Raw genomic sequence first — 22,277 nt, forward strand, 5'->3', positions numbered from 1 at the left:
TCACTCTTATTAAAGGGATAGTTCACCCAAAAATGAAAATTCTCTCATCATTTATTCACTCTCACGCCATCCCATATGTGACTTACTTTCTTCTGCTGAACACAAATGATTTTTAGAAGAATATTTCTGCTCTGTAATTCCAAACAACGCAAGTGAATGGTGGCCAAAATTTTGATGCTCCAAAAAGCACATGAAGGCAGCATAAAAGTAATCCATAAGACTCCAATGGTTGAATCTATGTCTTCAGAAGTGTTATGATAGGTGTGGGTGAGAAACAGATCAATATTTAAGTCCATTTTTGCAAGAAATTCTTCTCCCTGCCCAGTAGGGGGCGTACGCATGAAGAATGCGAATCACCAAAAACACAAGAAGAAGAATGTGAAAGTTAAAGTGAAGGTTGACCTAGCAGGGAGAATTTATAGTAAAAATGTACTTAAATATTGATCTGTTTCTCACCCACACCAATCAAATCACTTCTGGAGACATCGATTTAACCACTGGAGTCTTATGGACTTTTCTTCATTTCTTCATTTGTGTTCTGCTGAAGAAAGCTTAAGATTATATATATATATATATATATATATATATATATATATATATATATATATATATATATATATATTCTTTATTTCAATATATATATGATAAAATGTCTATAATAAATATATATATATAATATATATATAAAATTGATATATCAATTATATAACTAAAATAATATATATATATATATATTTATTTATTTATTTTTTTAAATTTCATAACAGCAATGAGAATTGTGGGAGGGAAATGTGCTTAATTGTCACGAAAATCATGTCACAATGAAAATAATCCTAAGCGTCCTAAAAATATATTTGTTAATGTAATGTTTTATTTTTTTCTTTAGATTCTGGGCTGAAATATGAGCCGGACGTTTTCATGGGATTCACCCAAGAACTGCTTTTGGCAACACACATTCCTCTACAAATTTCAGTTTAGTTAAAGATCTAATTTTGTTTATATAATCATTGCTTGTTAACCGAATTAAATGTGATATTTGTCACAAAGGAGCTCTATTTAAATAGCAAGATGCAACATCTTTAGGCTAAATAATGGATATAGACCCCCTTCAAATATTTCAAAGTTTACATTTCCATAAAGTTCATTATGCTAAAAAAAAAAAAAAAAGATTGTCCACTTAAAAATAAATCAAACGCATGAGTAAAACTCATTCATAAAGACAAAATGAGCATAACAATTGTGATCTGCTTTACGAGGTAATAATGTGGACACAGACGGGCTGTATCGAGTCGTAGCCTCTTTGTTCCAGGGGCGACATCAGTTATTATACAGGTTTTCATTGCAGTACCTCCAAACCTGCACCAGTATAAAGGCAGAAGTCTCATGTCTTGTGTGAGAAGGGTTATAGGCATGAAAGCAGACGGTCATGCCAGTATAGACAGCATTCTTCTTCAAACAGAGAACTCGGCCCCGCCCTTCCAAGCACGGACCATCAGCAGGCGCCGAAGGCGGAGTCCAGCAAAAGGGTTGAACCACAGCAGAGAGGGTGGGCTGCCGAAAACAGCCTTCATCCCCTCCCATCGCACCCGCCGCTCCCATGTGGGCTTTTCATTCTTTAATCGCTCGATTTCCTGTGCAGCTCAAACAGGAAATGCAAAGTTATGGTTAATATGGTCTGCATGTTCATAGAAACCAAGTACAGTTCATTCAAATTCAAATTCAGAGGAATAATGTCTCATTGTATGTAAATATGCACATCTCTTTTCTGTCACTGGTTATACAAAGACCCACACCTAATCTGCACACTTGGTCTTTTTCATGTTTTCTGCACTTACTCTCTGGAAAAATCTGTTTATTTGACCTTTAAATTGATACATATTTAATTTTTTTAAAAAAATGAAAGGGTTATGGGGTGTAAAGTATTGTTGAATAACATGCATTTAAATTCTTCTGTAATCTGCAAACTTTTCGTTTGAGTTTGGTGGCGATTCTCTGTGGGACTTTACAGTATTTATATGGGTGTTTCTTAAACTTTTGTGTCCCAGGTGTTGATTTTTATGAAAGTCTCATTAAAACTGAATTGGAGGGGGCCTGGGTAGCTCAGCGAGCATTAATGCTGACTACCACCCCTTGGAGTTGCGAGTTCGAATCCAGGGTGTGCTGAGTGACTCCAGACAGGTCTCCTAAGCAACCAAATTGGCCCGGTTGCTAGGGAGGGTAGAGTCACGTGGGGTAACCTCCTCGTGGTCACGATTAGGGGTTCTCGCTCTAAGTGGGGCGCGTGGTGAGTTGTGAGAGTAGCATGAGCCTCCACATGCTGTGAGTCTCCGCGGTGTCATGCACAACGAGCCATGTGACAAGATGCGCGGATTGACTGTCTCAGAAGCGGAGGCAACTGGGACTTGTCCTCCGCCACCCGGATTGAGGTAACCGTGCCACCAAGTGGATTTACTAAGTAGTGGGAATTAGGGATTCACCAATCCGATACTGCAGCTTTTAAACAGATCGGGTATCGGTCCGACGAGCCCGATACTGTGTGTTAGTCATGTTCGTTACTGTCAAAAAATGACATAAAAGAACCATAAAAACGCAATTAAAGTAGTTCATATGACTTGTGCATTTTATTCAAAGCCACCTGAAGATGTGCGATAGCTCTGTGAATCACAAAAGGCTGTGTTTAATAAGTAAATATATAAAATGCACGCGTAGCACCAGCGGCTATTTTTAGCCTTCAAGCAGTGCGCAATATTTGAGCGCTACTCACGAACAACATCTCAGATGTAGATGCTCAATAGTTCGGTTCACTTATAATATGCATTTAGAATGGCACTGGAGGTGCTTTTTTACCAGAATTTGAATAAGAAGCGAATTAAACTTGCCTACAAACAGACACATATACCGGACTTCCTGGAGAGTTCAGAATGTCATAATAAAAGCGTGAGGGTTTAAAAGTTAAAGGTGCACGATTGAGATATATTAGTATATATTACTTTTATAATATATTATTATTATCATTTGTTTACAAATTATAATACTATTTAAGTTGAATGGGTTCCAAAAAATAAAAGTGTGAATGAAAAGTGAGCTGATATCTTACAACTAAAATGAACAAAAAAGAGATCTGAATCCTTTAAAGTCCAGATACAAGCTGAAAAAAAAAAAAAAAAAAAGGCTTCTTTTCTACTGATGACATACTGGAATTACTGTTAATTGTGCTGCTACATTATTCAGTATACTAGTTAACAATAAAGTTTCTTAATATGCTATACATTTATATTGAAATAATGTGTAGTTAGAGGTTTGTGTTTCTTTACATATTAAAGAGTACACCCAATTAGTTCCACACAATAATGTAAACATATTCTAAACTGATTATGCAAAAAAAACAACACTGGTTTCGGATCGGGATCGGTATCGGCCGATACTGAGATTTCCGATATCGGAATCGGAAGAGAAAAAGTGGTATCGGTGCATCCCTAGTGGGAATTGGGCATTCCAAATTGGGAGAAAAGAGAATAAAAAAAACTGAATTGGAATTTTTTTAACAGGCCCTCATCATTTATATGTTGTTCTTTTCAAATACTTTTTATGTACCGATTTGACTGTTTTAGCCTTGTCACAGGCCCAGACATTCAATATTAAACTATGAAAATCCATTATATCAATAACAACGATTACATGTTTAAAACTATGATCATCTAAACAAAGAGTAAAATAAACAAACCATTTATATATTTATTTGGTGAATATTATTTCTATCAATTTTTCAAAAATTACGACATATGTCATTTCCATCACACCAAATTTCAGCCAAATAATTTTCTGCAAAAGTTAGTGTAAGTGGACAAAAGTGTCAGTGAAGAGTATGCTTGAGATTAAATGAGACAAGTGATGTTTGAAGAAAACAAATAAAAATCAAGGTAAATAAACTTAGATATAAGATTATTTTTATTGGGTGTCATTTCCATTTAAGCTGTAATTTTACCAAATTATACAAAAACAATGAAAACATTATTTAACTGTGTGTACTTAGTATACATAAAATGTTAGCTCTGAAATTAGCCTCAGCAAGACAAAAAAGTCAATGTCATTTCCCTCAGCGTCATTCCCACCACAGAATTCTATTAAACACAATAAAGAATTTGAGATGTGCTGGAAATGACACTGTGGTGGGAATTTTCACGACTTTCAGAAAATAACAAAAATGACATAAATCTCCTGTTAGGGCTGGGCGATTAATCAGATTTTATTTTCAATTACGATTTTGGCTTCCAATGATTATGAAAACAAGATAATCGAGATAAAATGATTATTATGCCTCATTTCATTTCGCGAAGCGGGTTATGAAAATAATCTCAGAAATCAGCATTTCTCTGTGCGGTCAGCGCCGCATCTATGAGTTGCGTGAAGTGACTGGGGAAGAGACTGAATCTTCTCCCGGCTGATGCACACTCTGGTACGGGGACGCTCATCACTCGCACGCGTTTGCTGCAGCTAGATTATAACGTGATGGCTCGCGATGTAGTGAATCATAATATTTGCGTCACGTTCACTGTGTGTATCTTATCATGAAGAAAATAGGTGATACACAGCTCTATTAAGAAGAGAAAGTTTGTTTTTTTGTAAGTTAAAGATGGATCAAAGTGAACAAAGGTGAGAGAGTGCAGACTTAGCCCATTATACACAGGAACAAAATACGTTTTTGATTAGTCTTTTTTTGGCTTGTTTTCCAAAATAATATCTAAAACTCCTTTAAAACAACGTACATTTACTTTAGGAGCTATACTGCAGATTGTTATCGGAGAATGTTGAATACAATATTTAATCAGGGCTCGACATTAACGCTTGTCCGGACAAGTGTATTTTTGAACAGGCAAGTGAAAGAGAATTTTACTTACCCGACCGGACAAGCAGACTGATAAAAACAACCCAGTCTCATGAAAATTCGTCCATATTTTACGAGTTGGCTATTTCGTATGATTTCGTACAAGTTCGTTCGTATGAATTTGTACGATTTCATCATGTGCAAATGCCCGGATGTCTAATGCGGAAGCGCGAGTTTCGCGCACGAGGCGTTAAGGACATGCTTATTAATATTATGCCCTTACCCAAACCCCTTATCTAAACTTAACCAATCAGTAGAGTGTGTAAACATGATAGGAAGCTGTTGTGTGTGACAGAAGCAAGTTCTTGTTGTGTATTAGATGGAAATGATATCCAGCGACGTCACTGACTGTAGTGCAAGTCGTACAAATTCATACGAGTGCAGTTGTATGATACCATACGAATTAGCCAAATTTAGAAAAGTCATATGAATCCTTATGATTTCGCCATGAGAGTGTGTAGGACTAAAACGTCAATAACAAAAAAATAACCAGCTATATTTGTGATATCCTAGGCCTGTGTCACTTATTAGAAAGTTCATATTCTTATTCTGCTGTTGAAAGTAATTTTATAATTCGCTAGCGATCTAGTAACAGCTGCACACTGTTTGATTGACAGGCGGCGTATGTGTGTGTGCTGAACATGCTAATGTGCCCCTGAATGGTCAAATACATTTCAAAATTCCGCCAAAATGCTTGGTGAGGTATTCATGTAAACACAGAGAGTGATGTCTAAAGTGAACGTAAACAGTGGAGAAAAAAAAAACAGATTTGTATTCAAATGTCAGATTTAGAAGTATAAATGTAAGCTAATAGACCTCTAGTGTGTCATTATAATAATCAAACAACCATAACAAGAAAACGAGAAAACACCCACTGCTCTTGACTGGGTAACTTTAGTAGCTTTAAAAAGTATTAATGTATTATAATCATACAGTGAAGATCAGTAGTAGTTTTATGTTGCATTTCATTCTGAATGTTTACTTGAATACTTGATAGCCTACTGCTGTTAAAAACTTTTAAAGCTGTTAATTTGTATTTTTTGTTATATTATTTTTAATCTATTTCTATTCATTGCTGTTTTTTATTACTGACTGTTTACTAGTCTTAAATAATTACTTAAGAACTTGAAACCATTCTTCCATAATTAACATATTAGTTAGTTTTATTATTTGAAGCTGGTATCAAATCATAACATTTCACTAAAGACTGCTGAAATTTTGGTATTGTGATAATGTATAGCCTTTATTGTACAAGGTATATCTTGCTGCAATAACAAGATGAAAAAGTAGATCTCATTCCACAGAACTATGAGCACCCCTGCTGTAAATGATGGTGATGGAGGCTTTCTTTTATTTGACTACCATACGTTACATAAAATAATGATCATATGACAAAAGTCTCCTCCCCTACCCAGTGCGGTTTACATTTCAAGTTCAAGGAAATCCACTGTTAAAAAGAATAAAAGTTCAATAAATGCTTCCAAATGTTTCCAAAGTCAATGAGTAATTGTGTTAAATAATCATGATCTCAATATTGACCAAAATAATTATGATTATGATTTTTGCAATAATCGAGCAGCCCTATCTCCGGTGATGCATGTACACACACTGTTGGTAGACAAATTAAGCAATCTAGTGAGAGTGTGAAAATGATTTTAAGCGAGACTGTATTTTATAGAAGTCCACAATGCTAAAAGTGCCAGAAGCTGAAGAAACACACATATATTTATAATATGGCTCTCTGGAATACTTGATTCTAATTGGTCAATCGCAGCTTTCAGCACTCAAATATTTCTCTATAATGACCACTAAACTGTATAATTGACCACTGTCCCAAGCAACCATTTTTCTACATACTGTAGCTCTGGTGGTATGTCATTTCACGGCCTCTTTCTTGTTACATAAAAAAATGTATTCAAATCAATACCATGTCCATTTATTTGGCAAGTATTCTTGTATTAAGTGGGATGATGTCCAATCAGCAGGTCATTGTTACAAAATAAACACTTTCAGGGTGGAACAAGACCCCTCTGTTTCATGTCGGGGTCCTGATCACCTTGTTTGGGGTTTATTTTGCAACTATGACCAGCTGACTGTATATCATCCCTCATTTAGACCAAATACAACTCTAAAAGTCCAGAACCAAAGGTAGCCATTGTAAAGGGGTCAGATGATTTCTGGAGGTTTGTTTATGTGAACTCACCGTCTCATCGTTACAGATGGAGTGAATCTGAGTGCCGAACATGACAGCGGTGAAGGTGAGAAACAGCAGTGCTTCAAGACAGAGGAATATCAGCAGCATCACTGCCACAGGTGGAGAGAAATCACTGCACTCTAAAAAAGAGAGAAAGAACACAGAATACAATCTCATTGCACTCTGAAAACCAAGAGCTTTGCAAGAGGAATTTAATTATAAATTCAAGCATTAAAAAGCATGATATACAGTAGATTCTTAGTGAAGTTTTGACAAAAGTCTTCAGTTTTCATCTATGATACAATTCTAAAAGTAATTCTCGTAAACTGAATATAGTAAGCAATGAGTGTGTTTGCATGCACAATAATGCGCTGATAACATCGCTATTGAGTCCCCTACCTCACCCTCTTCAGGACATGAGGAATTAGTTTATTTAGCTGTGTTTGCTCTGAGATTCTCACATCGCAGCTTTTTAAAGAGGTTGTGGACACTCTATTTGTCCTAGTATTTAATCTGTTATAAATAGCAGTCTATATGGCATTGTTCCAGTAGATTTTAAACATGCAGTTGTTGAGCCTGATTTAAAAAAAAAAAAAACCTAGTTTGGATCCACAGGATTTAAAGAATTTCAGGCCCATTTCAAAATGACCTTTTATAAATAAAATCTTAGAGAAGGTAGTTTACATTCAGCTAGTTTCTTTTTTGACAGAAAATAAAATTTTTGATTCATTTCAGTCTGGTTTCAGGGATATACACTGTACAGAGATGGCTCTTTTAGGAGTTACGAATGATATCTTGATAAGTACTGATTCAGGAAAATATGTGGCACTAATGTTATTGGATTTGAGTACAGTCTTTGAGACTATAGACCATACTATTTTGATAAAATGTCTTAGGGATTATGTAGGTATTAAGGGCTTGGCCCTTAAGTGGTTTTCTTCATACTTGCAGGATAGAACTTGTTCGGTCAGGATTGGGAACTGTTCTTCATCATCTGTTACTATTTCTTGTGGGGTTCCACAAGATTCAATCCTAGGTCCGGTTTTATTTTCATTATATATGTTGCCTCTGGGGTTAATAAAAAAATAAATAAATGGAATCTGTCATCATTTTTATGCTGATGACCTACAACTACCCTTAAAGCATGATGATTATTCTTCTATTACACTTTTTTATAATTGTTTGTTTGAAGTCAAAGGTTGGTTGGCAAATAACTTTCTCCAATTAAATGAGGATAAGACAGTGATAAGGATATGACAGACAGTTTTGGTTTACTGTCTGGTAACATGCACTCCCATTTGAAGAATCTAGGAGTTATTTTTGACTCCGAGCTTAGATTTGATCATCAGATAAATGCTGCCGTGAAAACCAGTTTTTTGGAAAAAGTTATGCATGCTTTTATTTCTACCCGTTTGGACTAATGTATTGCCTTATATTTAGGCATTAGTCAATCCTCGGTTTCTCGCCTCCAGCTTGTGCAGAATGCCGCAGCGAGGCTTTTAACTAATACCAGGAAGAGGGACCATATAACATCTGTTTTGGCAGCTCTTCACTGGCTTCCGTTGAAGTTTAGAATCCAATATAAGGTGATAATGTTTGTTTTTAAAGCCCTACATGGATTAGTGCCACTGTATATCAGAGACTTGATCATCCCTCATCAATCCCGAAGATTCTTGCACTCTACTGACCAGTTGTGTCTTACAGTTCCGCGGTCCCGCTTGAAGTGCAAAGGCGACCTGGCTTTTTCAGTGGCAGCCCCTAGACTATGGAATGATTTGCCCGTCTATAAAATCAGCATCGTGTATTGATGCTTTCAAAACTGGCCTTAACTGGCCTTTTAAATTTGGCCTTTGAATAAGTTTGAACTTTGTGATTGGTATTTATAATGGCATATGAGGCAAATTTGTATCTTTGCACTTGCCAAGTTTTATTTCCCAAGTTTTTATTTGTATGTCTTTGTATAAGTATTTTAGCTGTTATGGTATGTATTATGTTTGATGTTGAAATGGGAATCTCTGTACAGCACTTTGGTCCATTCTTGTGTTTTTGAAAGTGCTCTATAAATAAAAGGTGAGTTGAGTTGATCAAATCTGCTCATTCTAAAAAGCGGACAATACATTTACATGACATTTAAAATTAGCAGGTTTTTCTCAAGTTGACATCAAAATAGGGCTGGGCGATATGACGATATATTTTGCGGTAATGATATAAAGTGTCAAACGCTAGAGTTTTTGCTATATTTTGTAATCGTGATATGTAAATAACCATGTGCACATTGTGGGCTTGTCTATCAGTGGGCAGGGCTTCATGTGAGACTAAGAGAATTTAAGAAACATGGACTGGGTTTTTATGGCATCGTGATACAAGATTTTGGTCATATCGCCCACCCCTAAGTCAAAACATTTAAAAGACATGCGAACATTGAATAAGCCACCAGAATGCCGGTAAAGGTGTTAACATGCAACGCAAAAGGGGTAATGGGCAAAAGGTGCGCCAGTGGGGCTTTGCTTTAAATGTTTATGACCTTTCCTCTACAAAAGAACCCGTTTTAGGGGGCTAACCCATTTTTGTTCTAAAATAGCTGGACGCAGCATATCTGAAGATGCATTTTTAAAGGTTAAAGTTCTTTTTAACTTGCCACACCATCTAAAAATGTGAAGAAGAAAAAAAACAGCAAGATATGGCACAATGGTCAAAAATGGCAGTCTTAGGCTTTTACATGACCTTATCCATTGTTGGTTTGTTAAGCACAATCGGTGTTAGACATCGGTGTGCATGTAAACACATTCATTGACTGTCTCTATATATGTTAGTGTGAACAAATCAGAAATGTTGCTGTTTCAAAATGCTTTCTTGAGCACAAAGTGTCTTGTGTGAAAACGCTACATTGACACAGCACAGTCATGCTCTTGACCTTTAATGAGATGATATCATCTCTCCTCCAATAATGGAGTGTAAGTCTCAAATGTCTATTACTCACCATTCCACTGAACTTTAACACAGGTGAAGAAGTGGAAACCGCTAAGACAGAGTGCATGCAAAGAGATGGATGCTATGTACATCTGAGGAGGAAATCACAGGAAAAAGCTCGTTAAATCCACATATTCTATTAAATCTAGTCTAATTCAGTAACAAATATTGGGGAAAAATGTTGCTGGTTGTGTTCCTTAAAGCTATAAATGGTATAAAATCTTCTAGCCATGACTAAAGTAAATAATCTATGTCACTTGACAACGATTTAGGTTGAATGAAATTGAAAACGGTGCAATGGCGCTTCGTTTCACAGCAGAATTTTGAGCAGCCTCTGGAGTCGAAGCAAAATGCCTAGAAAGCCTTTCCAGACAACTGAGTCACAAACAGCTCAGCAATTCCAGAATAAAATACTACAATACGGAAATACTTACAGTAAAGAGGACAAAGAATCTCTGATTGTTCTCGCCGACACAATTGTTGACCCAGGGACAGTGGTGATCCATCTTCCTTATACATCTCTTACAGATACTAGGAAAAAGATACAAGGTGAAGTGACACTTGTTCAGGGAGGGATCATAACAACTATAAAACCGAATCATAACTAGCCATGTAGACAGTTTCTCTAAATGCTAATGTCCAAAGGCTGAATTTGACTTAATTTAACCTCGTGCAACCCTGCATACACATGTGTGGACATTGTATTTTGGATTCACTATACGCAACGCATAATTTATTTGAACTGACTGATCTCAGTTCAGGAGACTATGCTGTCAGTAAAAGGTTAAACTTTCGATGCACAGAGTCGTGTGACCAAACGACATGGCACCGACCACAGCAGAGTTTGTGTTTGGTTGAAACGCCAACAAAACTACATCTGGTAAGAAACTTAATTAAGTTTTTACATTGAAACCTATTTGAGTCCAAAGATTAGAGTCTCTAATTTCATCCGATATGTCATTTTTTAATTTTGAGCGATTTATTGTGAAACGGCACGCTGTTAAACACAAGGACCACGTACGTGGACTGTATGCCCAGCTACATTTAAAATATCCTATATTCACTGTGCATTAACACTTAGAGAATCAATGGATGCATCCAAAAGCTGGAAAATGTTGCTTTCAGAGTTTTTATATGGAGTTAGGATGAAAATAAGGTGCATTTCATACTGTTCTGAGACCAGTGCAGTTAAGTCATTCACTAAATAGGGAGCAAGGAAGCATCCTATGATGCTGGCCAATACTTTGAATCAGAATTAATTAGGTTAATTTCTGATGGCCCTGATTTACTAAAGGTTTGCAGACTTGACAGCACTCTAATAAACGGTCTGTGCTGATCTACTAAAGCAGTCTTTTAAAGATTACGTCTTTCAGATGCACAAAATAGCACGTCTAAGCAATTTTAGCGCGTTTCCCCGAAATCAATATGCAATTTAGTGGCATGTCTCCAAATGTGCATAATAAAGGGCAGTCTAGATGCAAATTAATCAAATTGCACCTGCAAAGTGATTTATAAAGCCTGAAAGTAATTTCAGAATCAGAAACTACGGGAGCAAATTAATACGAATGAAAGGCAGGTATTAATCTGATTTGCACAGTGCATCATGCTGTCATTGTGACAAAAAGGAGACTTTGAGAACAGATAATAACGCCCTTTTTATTGACACACATAAATGTGAAATTAAATCAATACTCGTGAAGACAACTGTTTTATTAGATTATTTTAAAACTCGATATTATAACTGATAACATCATAAGCCTACTAACAATTTATGCCTAAATTATGTCGTAATTTAATGTTTTAAACATTGTTTTTAACTGCCAAAATATTGCGAAATATTTTAAGTGATGGTTCTTTCCAGTAGGCAGGCCGATACGCACCTATATGCCGAACAGGTTTCGTCTTGATCCCGTGAAACGAACAGGGAGGGCAAGTTCTGTAGGTTATCATGCAGCTTCCCTTGCTCTCTCGTGCGCAGCTAATTTTGCCATGGTCAAGATAATAGCGGTTTGAAATTCAGATTTCATTTAAGTATACATAAGTGGTGCGATGGCTAAACGTGTACATAATATTGTATTTTCTTAGTGAATTATGAACATTTCAAGCGAAAGGTGTCAATAGCAGAGATTTTATGATGATATAATGCAATAAATAAACATAAATGCCATATTGAATTAGTGAGAGCTGTACTGTAATTGCATTTGGTGCAAGTACCACATGCAAAAGCCTCCTTTTGGAGGGTGTGTCCAACATAATTGCACATGTAGTTATTTTAATCACCTGCAAAACGTCCACGATGCGCACACACAATTTCATAGATTGCACAAGCAAATTAGCACCCATTATTTGAGATCTTAGTAAACCGGGGCCATACTATATATCAAACAACTGGAGTTGTATGGATTACTTTTATGCCGCTTTTATGAGTTTTTTGGAGCTTCAAAGTTTTGGTATCCATTGACTTGCATTGTATGGACCTAAAGAGTTTTCTATTTTTTTTTTAAACAGTCAACGTTTATAGTCAGATACCTTCTTATGCACTTCTTATAATTTATCTTAAGAACATTCTAAAAAAATTGTTAAGTAGATTTCTGTGAATCTGGCCCCAGTTCCCTCCTGCTTTGCAACAATATGAGTTATAAATCATCTGTTTGTCTTACCTGCAGTGGTGTGCTCTCTCTGGTTTAATGCTGCAGCATTTTGGACACTTGTAGATCACCTCTCCAGGCTTCAGCTGCAGACTTTCCATGTATTCTTTAGTGGCGTTACCTTTGGGAACAGCTCCCTGATAAACATATTATACTTTACGTCAATAAGCGGACTGTGGACGTATGAGAAAGCAATTGTAAAATGTGAATTAAAGGAATATTCCGGTTTCAATACAAGTTAAGCTCAATCGACAGCATTTTTTACATAATGTTGATTACCACATAAAATTATTTTGACTCATCCCTTCTTTTCTTAAAAAATAAAAAGCAAAAATCTGGGTTACACTGAGGCACTTACAATGGAAGTGAATGGGGGTCACTCCGTAAACGTTAAAATACTCACTGTTTCAAAAGTATAGCCACAAGACATGAACACTATGCGTGTTAACATGATTTTAGTGCGATAAAATCGCTTACCTACCTTTTCCGTTTTAAGTTATAGCCACTTTTACAACTTCACTGCTGTGACTATGTAATGTCAACAAACCCTAAAACTCTAAAACGACTGTACAATGATGATTTAAACAACTTTACAGCTCAAACAATACATGAGTTTAGAGAAAAATTAATGTAAGTGCTTTTATAAAATTATAAGCTTCACATTTCTGCCTTTAAACCCACAAAAAACTGGCCTCATTCACTTCCATTGTAAGTGTCTCACTGTAACCTCAATTTTTGCTTTTTTAAAGAAAAGGAGGGATGAGCAAAATTATTTTTTGTGGTAATCAACATTATGCCACAAATGCTGTCGATTGAGCTTAACTTGTATTGAACCCAGAATATTCCCATAATTAAAAAAAAAAAAAATCATATGCAGAGAATATTTAATAGCACACATCACATTCGGACACCAATAACACACAATTAAAGAATCAATATCATAATTAATCTGAACTATGAAAGCAATTAAAAAGCAAACAATACTCGCAGATAAAAGCAATTATTAGCAAGTAATACTGAGAATATGTGCCAAAATATCCAACAGGAGTCTTTCTTACCGGATCTGTCAACATGGTTCGCAGGTGTGACGTCAGCGCCAACACAGCCAGAAAGTTAAACGCCATGCCGTTGATGAGAGAGTACCAGAAGCTTTTGGAGGGGAGCAGCATGACAAAATTCACCACAAATTCTGCGTACATCACCAGAAACCAGGTCATGAAGGCGCACACCATTCCACAGCTGTCCTGGATGAACCAGACGCGTCCGGATGCCACCTCCTCCTCTCCTCCGCTGAGCAGAGGCTGGTGCTGCTCCACATCCCTCAACCGGTGCCCTGAAGACTGCATTCTCTCCTGCAGAGACAGACATGACTCACACTGCACTGCCATTCCAGACAGATCTAATGCTGATTCACATACATACACATGTCTTTTTATAGATTAGAGTAAATGAGAAACATTGTGTATGCTTCACATATTGTACTGTTGCCTATTGTACTTTCCTACCTAAATGAGGTGTAAATCTTAAGTGTGTAACTTTTTCAGAGTTTAAATATTTTCTCCTACCTCAGCTTAATATGCAGAGACAACGATAAGTAAACCATTTGTAGGTTGTTTTCCTTGAAAACTGTAAACACTTTCTCTGACTTTAGAGTTTCTTTGGCATTAGAAATAATATACTTGCTTTAACTTTGTGCGACCCCATGTCTACATGGACGTTGTATTTTGGCTTCGCTATACACAAAAAAAATATTTAAATTAATTTAAACCGACTGAAAACAGTTCACAACACTCTAGATTGTCATTTAAGGGTTAAACTTCTGGAGCACCGAGTCAAGTGACACAACAACAACGACGACGTTGATTTCCATGAAGCACTTCTACGGGCGCAGAGACAATAAATGTGCCTCTGGTAAGAAACTTCTTTAAGCTTTTTCATTGAAACCTGTTTGGGTGTAAAAAGTAGCATCTGTAGTTTTGTTTGATATGCCATTTTTTTAAAAATCATACATTTTTCACGCATCAGTGCGCTGAGAAACATGATGTCCACATACGTGGATTTTGGGACTTTATTCCCTCAAAAGTTGAAAAAACATGTTATTTTGAATAACTTTCAACATTAACACATCTGTGGGTAATTTTGCTTCATTTTAATATACATTTTATGTTGTTATCACTGTACAATACGGTTCTATTCATTAACATTAGTAAATGCATTCTTATATTCACTGTGTATTTTCACATTGAGAATCAATGGGTTCATCCGAAAGCTAAAAAATGTTGCTTTCAGAGGCTTTATATGGAGTTAGGATGAAAATAAGGTGCATTTCAAACTGTTCTGAGACCAGTGCAGACAGACAGCACACTGAAGGCTAAGTAATTCACTAAATAGGGAGTAAGGGAGCATCCTATAGCTCTCTATGCAGCTAAGTGCATTCAATCCTAAAATCCAACCAAAAGTTCAGTTTCAGGCTGCAGATGATGTTTGGATCACTCAACATGTTTGGTAGACATGGGACAATAATCAGTACATAGATTCAGGATTTATCATGTATAATTTTATTTTAACATGGTTGGCTGTGATTGGATGATGCTGGACATTACTTTGAATCAGAATTAATTCTGCTAATTTCTGATGTAATGTCAGTAATGTCTCAAAAATATGAATAACCAACATTTCTGGAAACATAATAAACAATTTAATGAAAAACAATCTGCCCTTCTATAGCTTGGTATTATTTAAAATTTAATAACTTAGTCCCACTGTCCACATACAGTTGTGCTCAAAAGTTTGCATACCCTGGCAGAAATTGTGAAATTTTGGCACTGATTTTGAAAATATGACTGATAATGCAAAAAACTGTCTTTTATTTAAGGATAGTGATCATATGAAGCCATTTATCATCACATAGTTGTTTGGCTCCTTTTAAATCATAATGATAACAGAAATCACCCAAATGGCCCTGATCAAAAGTTTACATACCCTTGAATGTTTGGCCTTGTTACAGACACACAAGGTGACACACACAGGTTTAAATGGCAATTAAAGGTTAATTTCCCACACCTGTGGCTTTTAAAATTGCAATTAGTGTCTGTGTATAAATAGTCAATGAGTTTGTTAGCTCTCACGTGGATGCACTGAGCAGGCTAGATACTGAGCCATGGGGAGCAGAAAAGAACTGTCAAAAGACCTGCGTAACAAGGTAATGGAACTTTATAAAGATGGAAAAGGATATAAAAAGCCAGTCAGTACTGTTCAATCACTTATTAAGAAGTGGAAAATTCAGGGATCTCTTGATACCATGCCAAGGTCAGGTATACCAAGAAAGATTCCAGCCACAACTGCCAGAAGAATTGTTCGGGATACAAAGAAAAACCCACAGGTAACCTCAGGAGAAAGACGGTGTGGTTGTTTCAAGGAGCACAATACGACGATACTTGAACAAAAATGAGCTGCATGGTCGAGTTGCCAGAAAAAAGCCTTTACTGCTCCAATGCCACAAAAAAGCCACAGTTACAATATGCCCGACAACACCTTGACACGCCTCACAGCTTCTGGCACACTGTAATTTGGAGTAACGAGACCAAAATAGAGCTTTATGGTCACAACCATAAGCGCTATGTTTGGAGAGGGGTCAACAAGGCCTATAGTGAAAAGAATACCATCCCCACTGTGAAGCATGGTGGTGGCTCACTGATGTTTTGGGGGTGTGTGAGCTCTAAAGGCACAGGGAATCTTGTGAAAATTTATGGCAAGATGAATGCAGCATGTTATCAGAAAATACTAGCAGACAATTTGCATTCTTCTGCATGAAATCTGCACATGGGACACTCTTGGACTTTCCAGCACAACAATGACCCTAAGCACAAGGCCAAGTTGACACTCCAGTGGTTACAGCAGAAAAAGGTGAAGGTCCTGGAGTGGCCATCACAGTCTCCTGACCTTAATATCATCGAGCCACTCTGGGGAGATCTCAAACGTGCAGTTCATGCAAGATGACCAAAGACTCTGCATGACCTGGAGACATTTTGCCAAGACGAATGGGCAGCTATACCACCTGAAAGAATTATGGGCCTCATAGACAACTATTACAAAAGACTGCACGCTGTCATTGATGCTAAAGGGGGCAATACACAGTATTAAGAACTAAGGGTATGCAGACTTTTGAACAGGGGTCATTTCATTTTTTTAATTATTGCCATGTTTTGTTTTATGATTGTGCCATTCTGTTATAACCTACAGTTGAATATGAATCCCATAAGAAATAAAAGAAATGTGTTTTGCCTGCTCACTCATGTTTTCTTTAAAAATGGTACATATATTACCAATTCTCCAAGGGTATGCAAACTTTTGAGCACAACTGTATGTGGACATACTATTTGCTGTAGAACCATTTTCTACACTGGTATCACCAGAACAGCGCTGCCAATCTGTATTTTTTGTCTTGCTAGTGAAACTAGTTGGCTTGAGCTGAAACTCAGCATCTTATTTACATAGAAACTTTTGAAATGCAAATCATTCAGAAAACAAAGACCAAACAGCCCAGAGAGAGATGTGTATGGTCAATGCCAAAAACTGACACAGTGGCCTCTAAAAGAAGTGAATGTGCATTCATTGCTTTGCAGAACTTTGGGAATCAGACTAAAATGAACTGATTAGATAATCTGCACAGTAAACATACAAACTGCATGCATATTCTTCTCTGACAACAACTTTTCCAGTGGTCATCACGGGCACTGTTGCTAAAAGCTTTTTTTTGTTGTTGCTTGCTTAGCATCGCTCAGGTGAAAATTAGAAGTCAGATCACTTAGAAAAGTAAAAATGTTCTTCAGTAAGCACCTCTCCTCAATAAGCCACACAATTTGAGGTATCATTCATGCCCGTCGTTCTTTCAACGTTAAGAGTTTGTTCAAGTGACACATGACTCACCACACAGAGCGTCCCTCACAATGACATCCTCTCAGACCCAGTTGGGATTGAACTCAAAGGCATCCACAGCCTGAAGCCTGAGAGAGAGAGAGAAAGTGAGTCATGTTGAAAGTGATTATACCCACAGCCAGAAAGTATGTCAGTAAGCAGGGCATTGCAGAATGAAACAGCTGTTTGTGTGGCCATATATCCAGTCATGTAATCAGCTTCCTTCCCTCTGTAACTAATAACATTTAAATATATCGTTAACTCTTGAATAGAGTTCGACCGATAGTGGATTTTGCCGATACCGATAACTAAGGTCTTGGGAAAGGCCGATAACAGATTAGTTGTCCGATAGTTTTTAAAATCAAGTTATAAACTGTCAAAACAAATCTTATTCTTTCTTTACTACGCCGGGCAAAGAGAAAGTCCAAAATGAATAAAACCCCATATGCAGAAATCCCAATAATAACCAGAAAAAAATTAAGATTTGGTGCATAATGCGCAAATTTAAAGTATAAACAAGCCCGAAACACACCAGGGACTCTTATTTTGAAATTATGAAAAAAACTATCTGCAACTATCGGCATAGATTTTTGCCGATAACAATAGTTCCAAATAGCAACTACTGGCACAGATTAATTGGTAAAACCCATATATCGGTCTACCTCTACTCTTGAACCCTGTGAACAAGACTGCTGCATTTTAACAAACCTAATCTAACCTTAATACAGTCCTTGTTGTATGATAATAAAAAAGCCCAACTACCGGTTAATGTTTAAACAGGACCATATCACTGTCCAAAATGTATATAATTTTATTAAAATGTATGTATTATATATTTTTATTTATTCTTTATTTTAATGGTCAGTATTTTACTGATACTAAAAAGTAATACTGATGTTTATTTAGTTATTGTTTTATTTTTATTTATTCTTTATTTTAATGGTCAGCATTTGACTGATACTAAATGGTACTGATGTTTATTTAATTATTTGTTTTATTTTTATTTTTTATTTATTTTAATGGTCAGCATTTGACTGATACTAAACAGTTCTTATGTTTTTTAGCTATTTATTGTATTTGTATTTATTCTTTATTTTCTCAGTGTTCATTTCTAGAATTGGTTGATAATGTATAATTATAATGGCAAATATTCTTTGATAAAAATATTTAAGAAAGCAGCCTTCTGAGTACCTTTGCATTGTCATATCGGTGCAAAATCGGTGCATAATCCACATAGAAAAGGTCTGTTTTCATTCCAGCTCAAAAATTAGCTATATCGGCCACCATATTGGTAATCGGTGAATTTTCCCTCTCTAAAATCGGTATCAGTCTCAAAAATCCCATATCGGTCAGGCTCTAATCCTAAATAAAGATAGTTATCTGTAAATATAAGCACAGGCTGATTTAGCTGCCCATCATCTGATTTAAAAAGTAAATAAAAATAATAATAATAAAAAAAAGAGACAGTTCAGATATTCCTGGGGGTTAAACCCAACAGTTTTACACCAGAAAGCTGCAATTCACTGAATTATCTATTAAGAGTGAAAATCTAAAGATTCAAGAAGCTTTATTGACATAGTAAAAATCTGTATATAATAAATCTAACAAACAATCACACAAACACAAACATCATCAGAGTCAATGGTCTGCTATTAGAAAATGTGCTTTGATTACACTGATTTGTTTTGGACAGCTGACAATAACAAACAGCTTAAAATAACAACAATAAACATTAAATCAAAGCTGTTTTGTAAATAGCGACGCTTTATTGTTATTTTGTAAATTGCATTGCAAACTTCATAACACATTGATCTAATTGTTTATCTCTCTTTCAGTCTAATGTCCCGTCTGATAATTAAATACTCCACCTGCTTTAATTATAACTCATATTTTAGTAATAAAGTATTTCATTATTCTGATATGTTCATTAATTCTGCACAACACAGTTAAAAGCAGCTGATAAATCGCAGCTACACAAACATGCTCATTATTTACTTTCTATCGAGATCTGTAGCGTATTCTCTCACTTACCGCCTCCAAAATCAGTCTTTATCCACCGGGTTTAATTCTCGGATAAGGAATAAAGAGATATAAATATATTCTTTAATTTCTCAAGCTGTTTAAATGGTTTTATTGGTGTGAAATAATGCTGAGGGTCACACACACTTCCGGGCTCCAGTGCGATCATTTCTGCTGCTTCTGCTGTCTGATGAGTGACAGGCCCGAGCACACGCCGCCTCATCTCTGACCCCTACCGGCGGATAATGAGAACTGCAGCGCTCAAGGGAGACAACTAATTTAATAAGCACCTCCAGGGAGGTCGCAGGTGCCCTCTGCTCAGTTATCTGCCTGAAGAGGAATAAACGTCACACAGCTGATATTGCTTAAATTTCGTGTGATGTAGTCGTCATTAAGAATTTAGACAGCTGCTCTTGCTTGCTAATTGTGCATCCCTTGCAAAATTCACAATACAAGGCTGTTAAACTGTCTGTACCCTAGCCTAGGAGACTATCAATCCAACCAAATTTCAGAAGTAAAAAGGAAAATATTTTGTTTTCTCCACAAAAATATATTGATGTTATAATACATAGCCTATACTGTATATTGACAGTAGTGCGGTTTTGACCAATTGGGTCCTTGATAAATAAATAATTAAATATATAAAAATATATAAATATAATATAATATAATATAATAGCCTCTATTGTATATTGAACATAGTGCGATTTTGACCAGTTGGATCCTTTATAAATAAATAAATACATACATACATATAATATAATATAATATAATATAATATAATATAATATAATATAATATAATATAATATAATAGCCTCTATTGTTTATTGAACATAGTGTGGTTTTGACCAATTGGGTCCTTGATAAATAAACAAATAAATAAATACATACATATAATATAACATAGCATAACATAACATAACATAACATAACATAACATAACATAACATAATATAATATAATAGTCTCTATTGTATATTGAACATAATGCGGTTCCATAGCTGGATCCAGATCATCTGTCCTGATTCTACTGGACCTGTCTGCAGCCTCTGACACAGTCAACCATCAGATACTATTGTCCACATTCTCTACTCTGGGCATCACAGGAACTGTGCTTGGCTGGTTTAAGTCCTATCTCTCAGGTAGGTCTTTCAAGGTAGCCTGGAGAGGTGAGGTGTCCAAGTCACATCAGCTACTTGCTGGGGCCACTTCTCTTCTCTATATACACAACATCACTGGGACCCATCGTTCAGGCACATGGGTTCTCTTACCACTGCTACGCCAAAGACACACAGCTCTACTTGTCTTTCCAGCTGAACAACACCACGGTGACTGCTTGAATCTCGGCCTGTTTGGCAGACATCTCGGCCTGGATGAAGGATCACCACCTGCAACTCAACCCAGTGAACACAACATCACCGTTCAGCTGAGTTCAACTACAATATAACTAAATCTGTCAGAAATCTGTCTCCTTAAAATGAATCGCTTATGTTTTCCTCTTTTGTAAGTCGCTTTGGATAAAAGCATCTGCCAAATGAATAAATGCAAATATATTATTAGCTTATACTTTATATTGACCATAGTTTAATTTTAAACAATTTGGTCCTTGTCAGTTGAATTTCAGTATTAAGTTTCATGTGATATGGACCATATATATATATATATTACCTCTTACAAATGCTCTTTATTCTTCATCTTATCTCATATAATATAATAATAATCATCTTCATCCTATACTATGTAACACATCATTAGTCCCTGTTTGTAAGACTAACGTAACATGCAATCTTTCTTAAAGTTTCTCTTTCTCAAGTGAGTGATTCACCTGATTTTCCACTGGGTGGCGCTACAGATCTCCTCTTTTCCTTCTTATGAAATTAAAAAATCTGCTTCTATTTGTTGATGTGAAAAGTCAAAGTACAGAGTAAAACATCCAGGCATGATCAATTTAAAAATGTACCTTGTCTTTTAAATATGGACTTCTGACTCATTCCAGGAAAACACAAAGGGTGTCTTAAATTGCAATGACTAATAACCTCATGAAAGAATGTTGATGTGTATTGATTATGTTGAATAGAATGCTTCACTGGCTTTATGCCTTATCCTTTTATGTCTTTTGTGCTTTATGATGCTTTTAGTGCATCATCGGGCTAATCATATTTTCCTTCTCTCTCCCTGTCTTCAGCGTTTCCTGATTTATCAGTGTTTGATGGCATTACTTGGCTCGACAGTCTCCCAAAGCAAAATCCTTCAAATTACATTTTTTTTTTTTTTTTTTCTTAAAAACACTTCCTGGTAAAGCATTTCCTGTTTCACCCTTAAAGGAATAATTCACCCAAAAATGAAAACTCTGTCATCATTTGCTCTTCCCCATGTCTTTTGAAACCTGTATGATTTTCTTTCATCTGTGTGGAGCAACAAATTAGACATTTATAGCAGAATGTCCAAGCTGCTCTTTTCCGTACAATAAAAGTAAAAGGTGACCACAGCTGGTTTTCAGGAAATAATGATTCTGTTCCTCAAATAAAGTTATCAAATGTCTTCAGAAGACTTGGAATATAGTGCATGAGTCATATTGACTACTTTTAGGATTCTTTGATGGTGCATTTTTTGTTCTTTTTGAGCTTGACAGCCTCTGTTTC

General features: G+C 36.1%; 1 protein-coding gene across 2 annotated transcripts; it reads right to left on the bottom strand.

Annotated features, from left to right (window-relative positions):
• Nucleotides 1-756: 756 nt before the first annotated feature.
• On the bottom strand, nucleotides 757-19,799 carry zdhhc7 (zinc finger DHHC-type palmitoyltransferase 7). Of its 2 annotated transcripts, XM_051724012.1 has the most exons (8): nucleotides 19,646-19,799; nucleotides 17,627-17,703; nucleotides 13,756-14,049; nucleotides 12,710-12,834; nucleotides 10,484-10,580; nucleotides 10,060-10,141; nucleotides 7,089-7,219; nucleotides 757-1,631 (listed from the first exon to the last, which is right to left on the bottom strand). In XM_051724012.1, the coding sequence occupies exons 3-8, from the start codon at nucleotides 14,041-14,043 to the stop codon at nucleotides 1,452-1,454; spliced, it is 903 nt and encodes a 300-aa protein (XP_051579972.1). In that variant the 5' UTR covers nucleotides 14,044-14,049; nucleotides 17,627-17,703; nucleotides 19,646-19,799; the 3' UTR covers nucleotides 757-1,451. The 2 variants fall into 2 exon arrangements, with proteins under 2 accessions (XP_051579972.1, XP_051579970.1); XM_051724010.1 differs by lacking the exons at nucleotides 17,627-17,703; nucleotides 19,646-19,799 and having other exon boundaries at nucleotides 13,756-15,505.
• Nucleotides 19,800-22,277: the final 2,478 nt, after the last annotated feature.

This window comes from Myxocyprinus asiaticus, chromosome 18 (genome assembly GCF_019703515.2).
Source record: "Myxocyprinus asiaticus isolate MX2 ecotype Aquarium Trade chromosome 18, UBuf_Myxa_2, whole genome shotgun sequence".
Taxonomy (NCBI): domain Eukaryota; kingdom Metazoa; phylum Chordata; class Actinopteri; order Cypriniformes; family Catostomidae; genus Myxocyprinus; species Myxocyprinus asiaticus.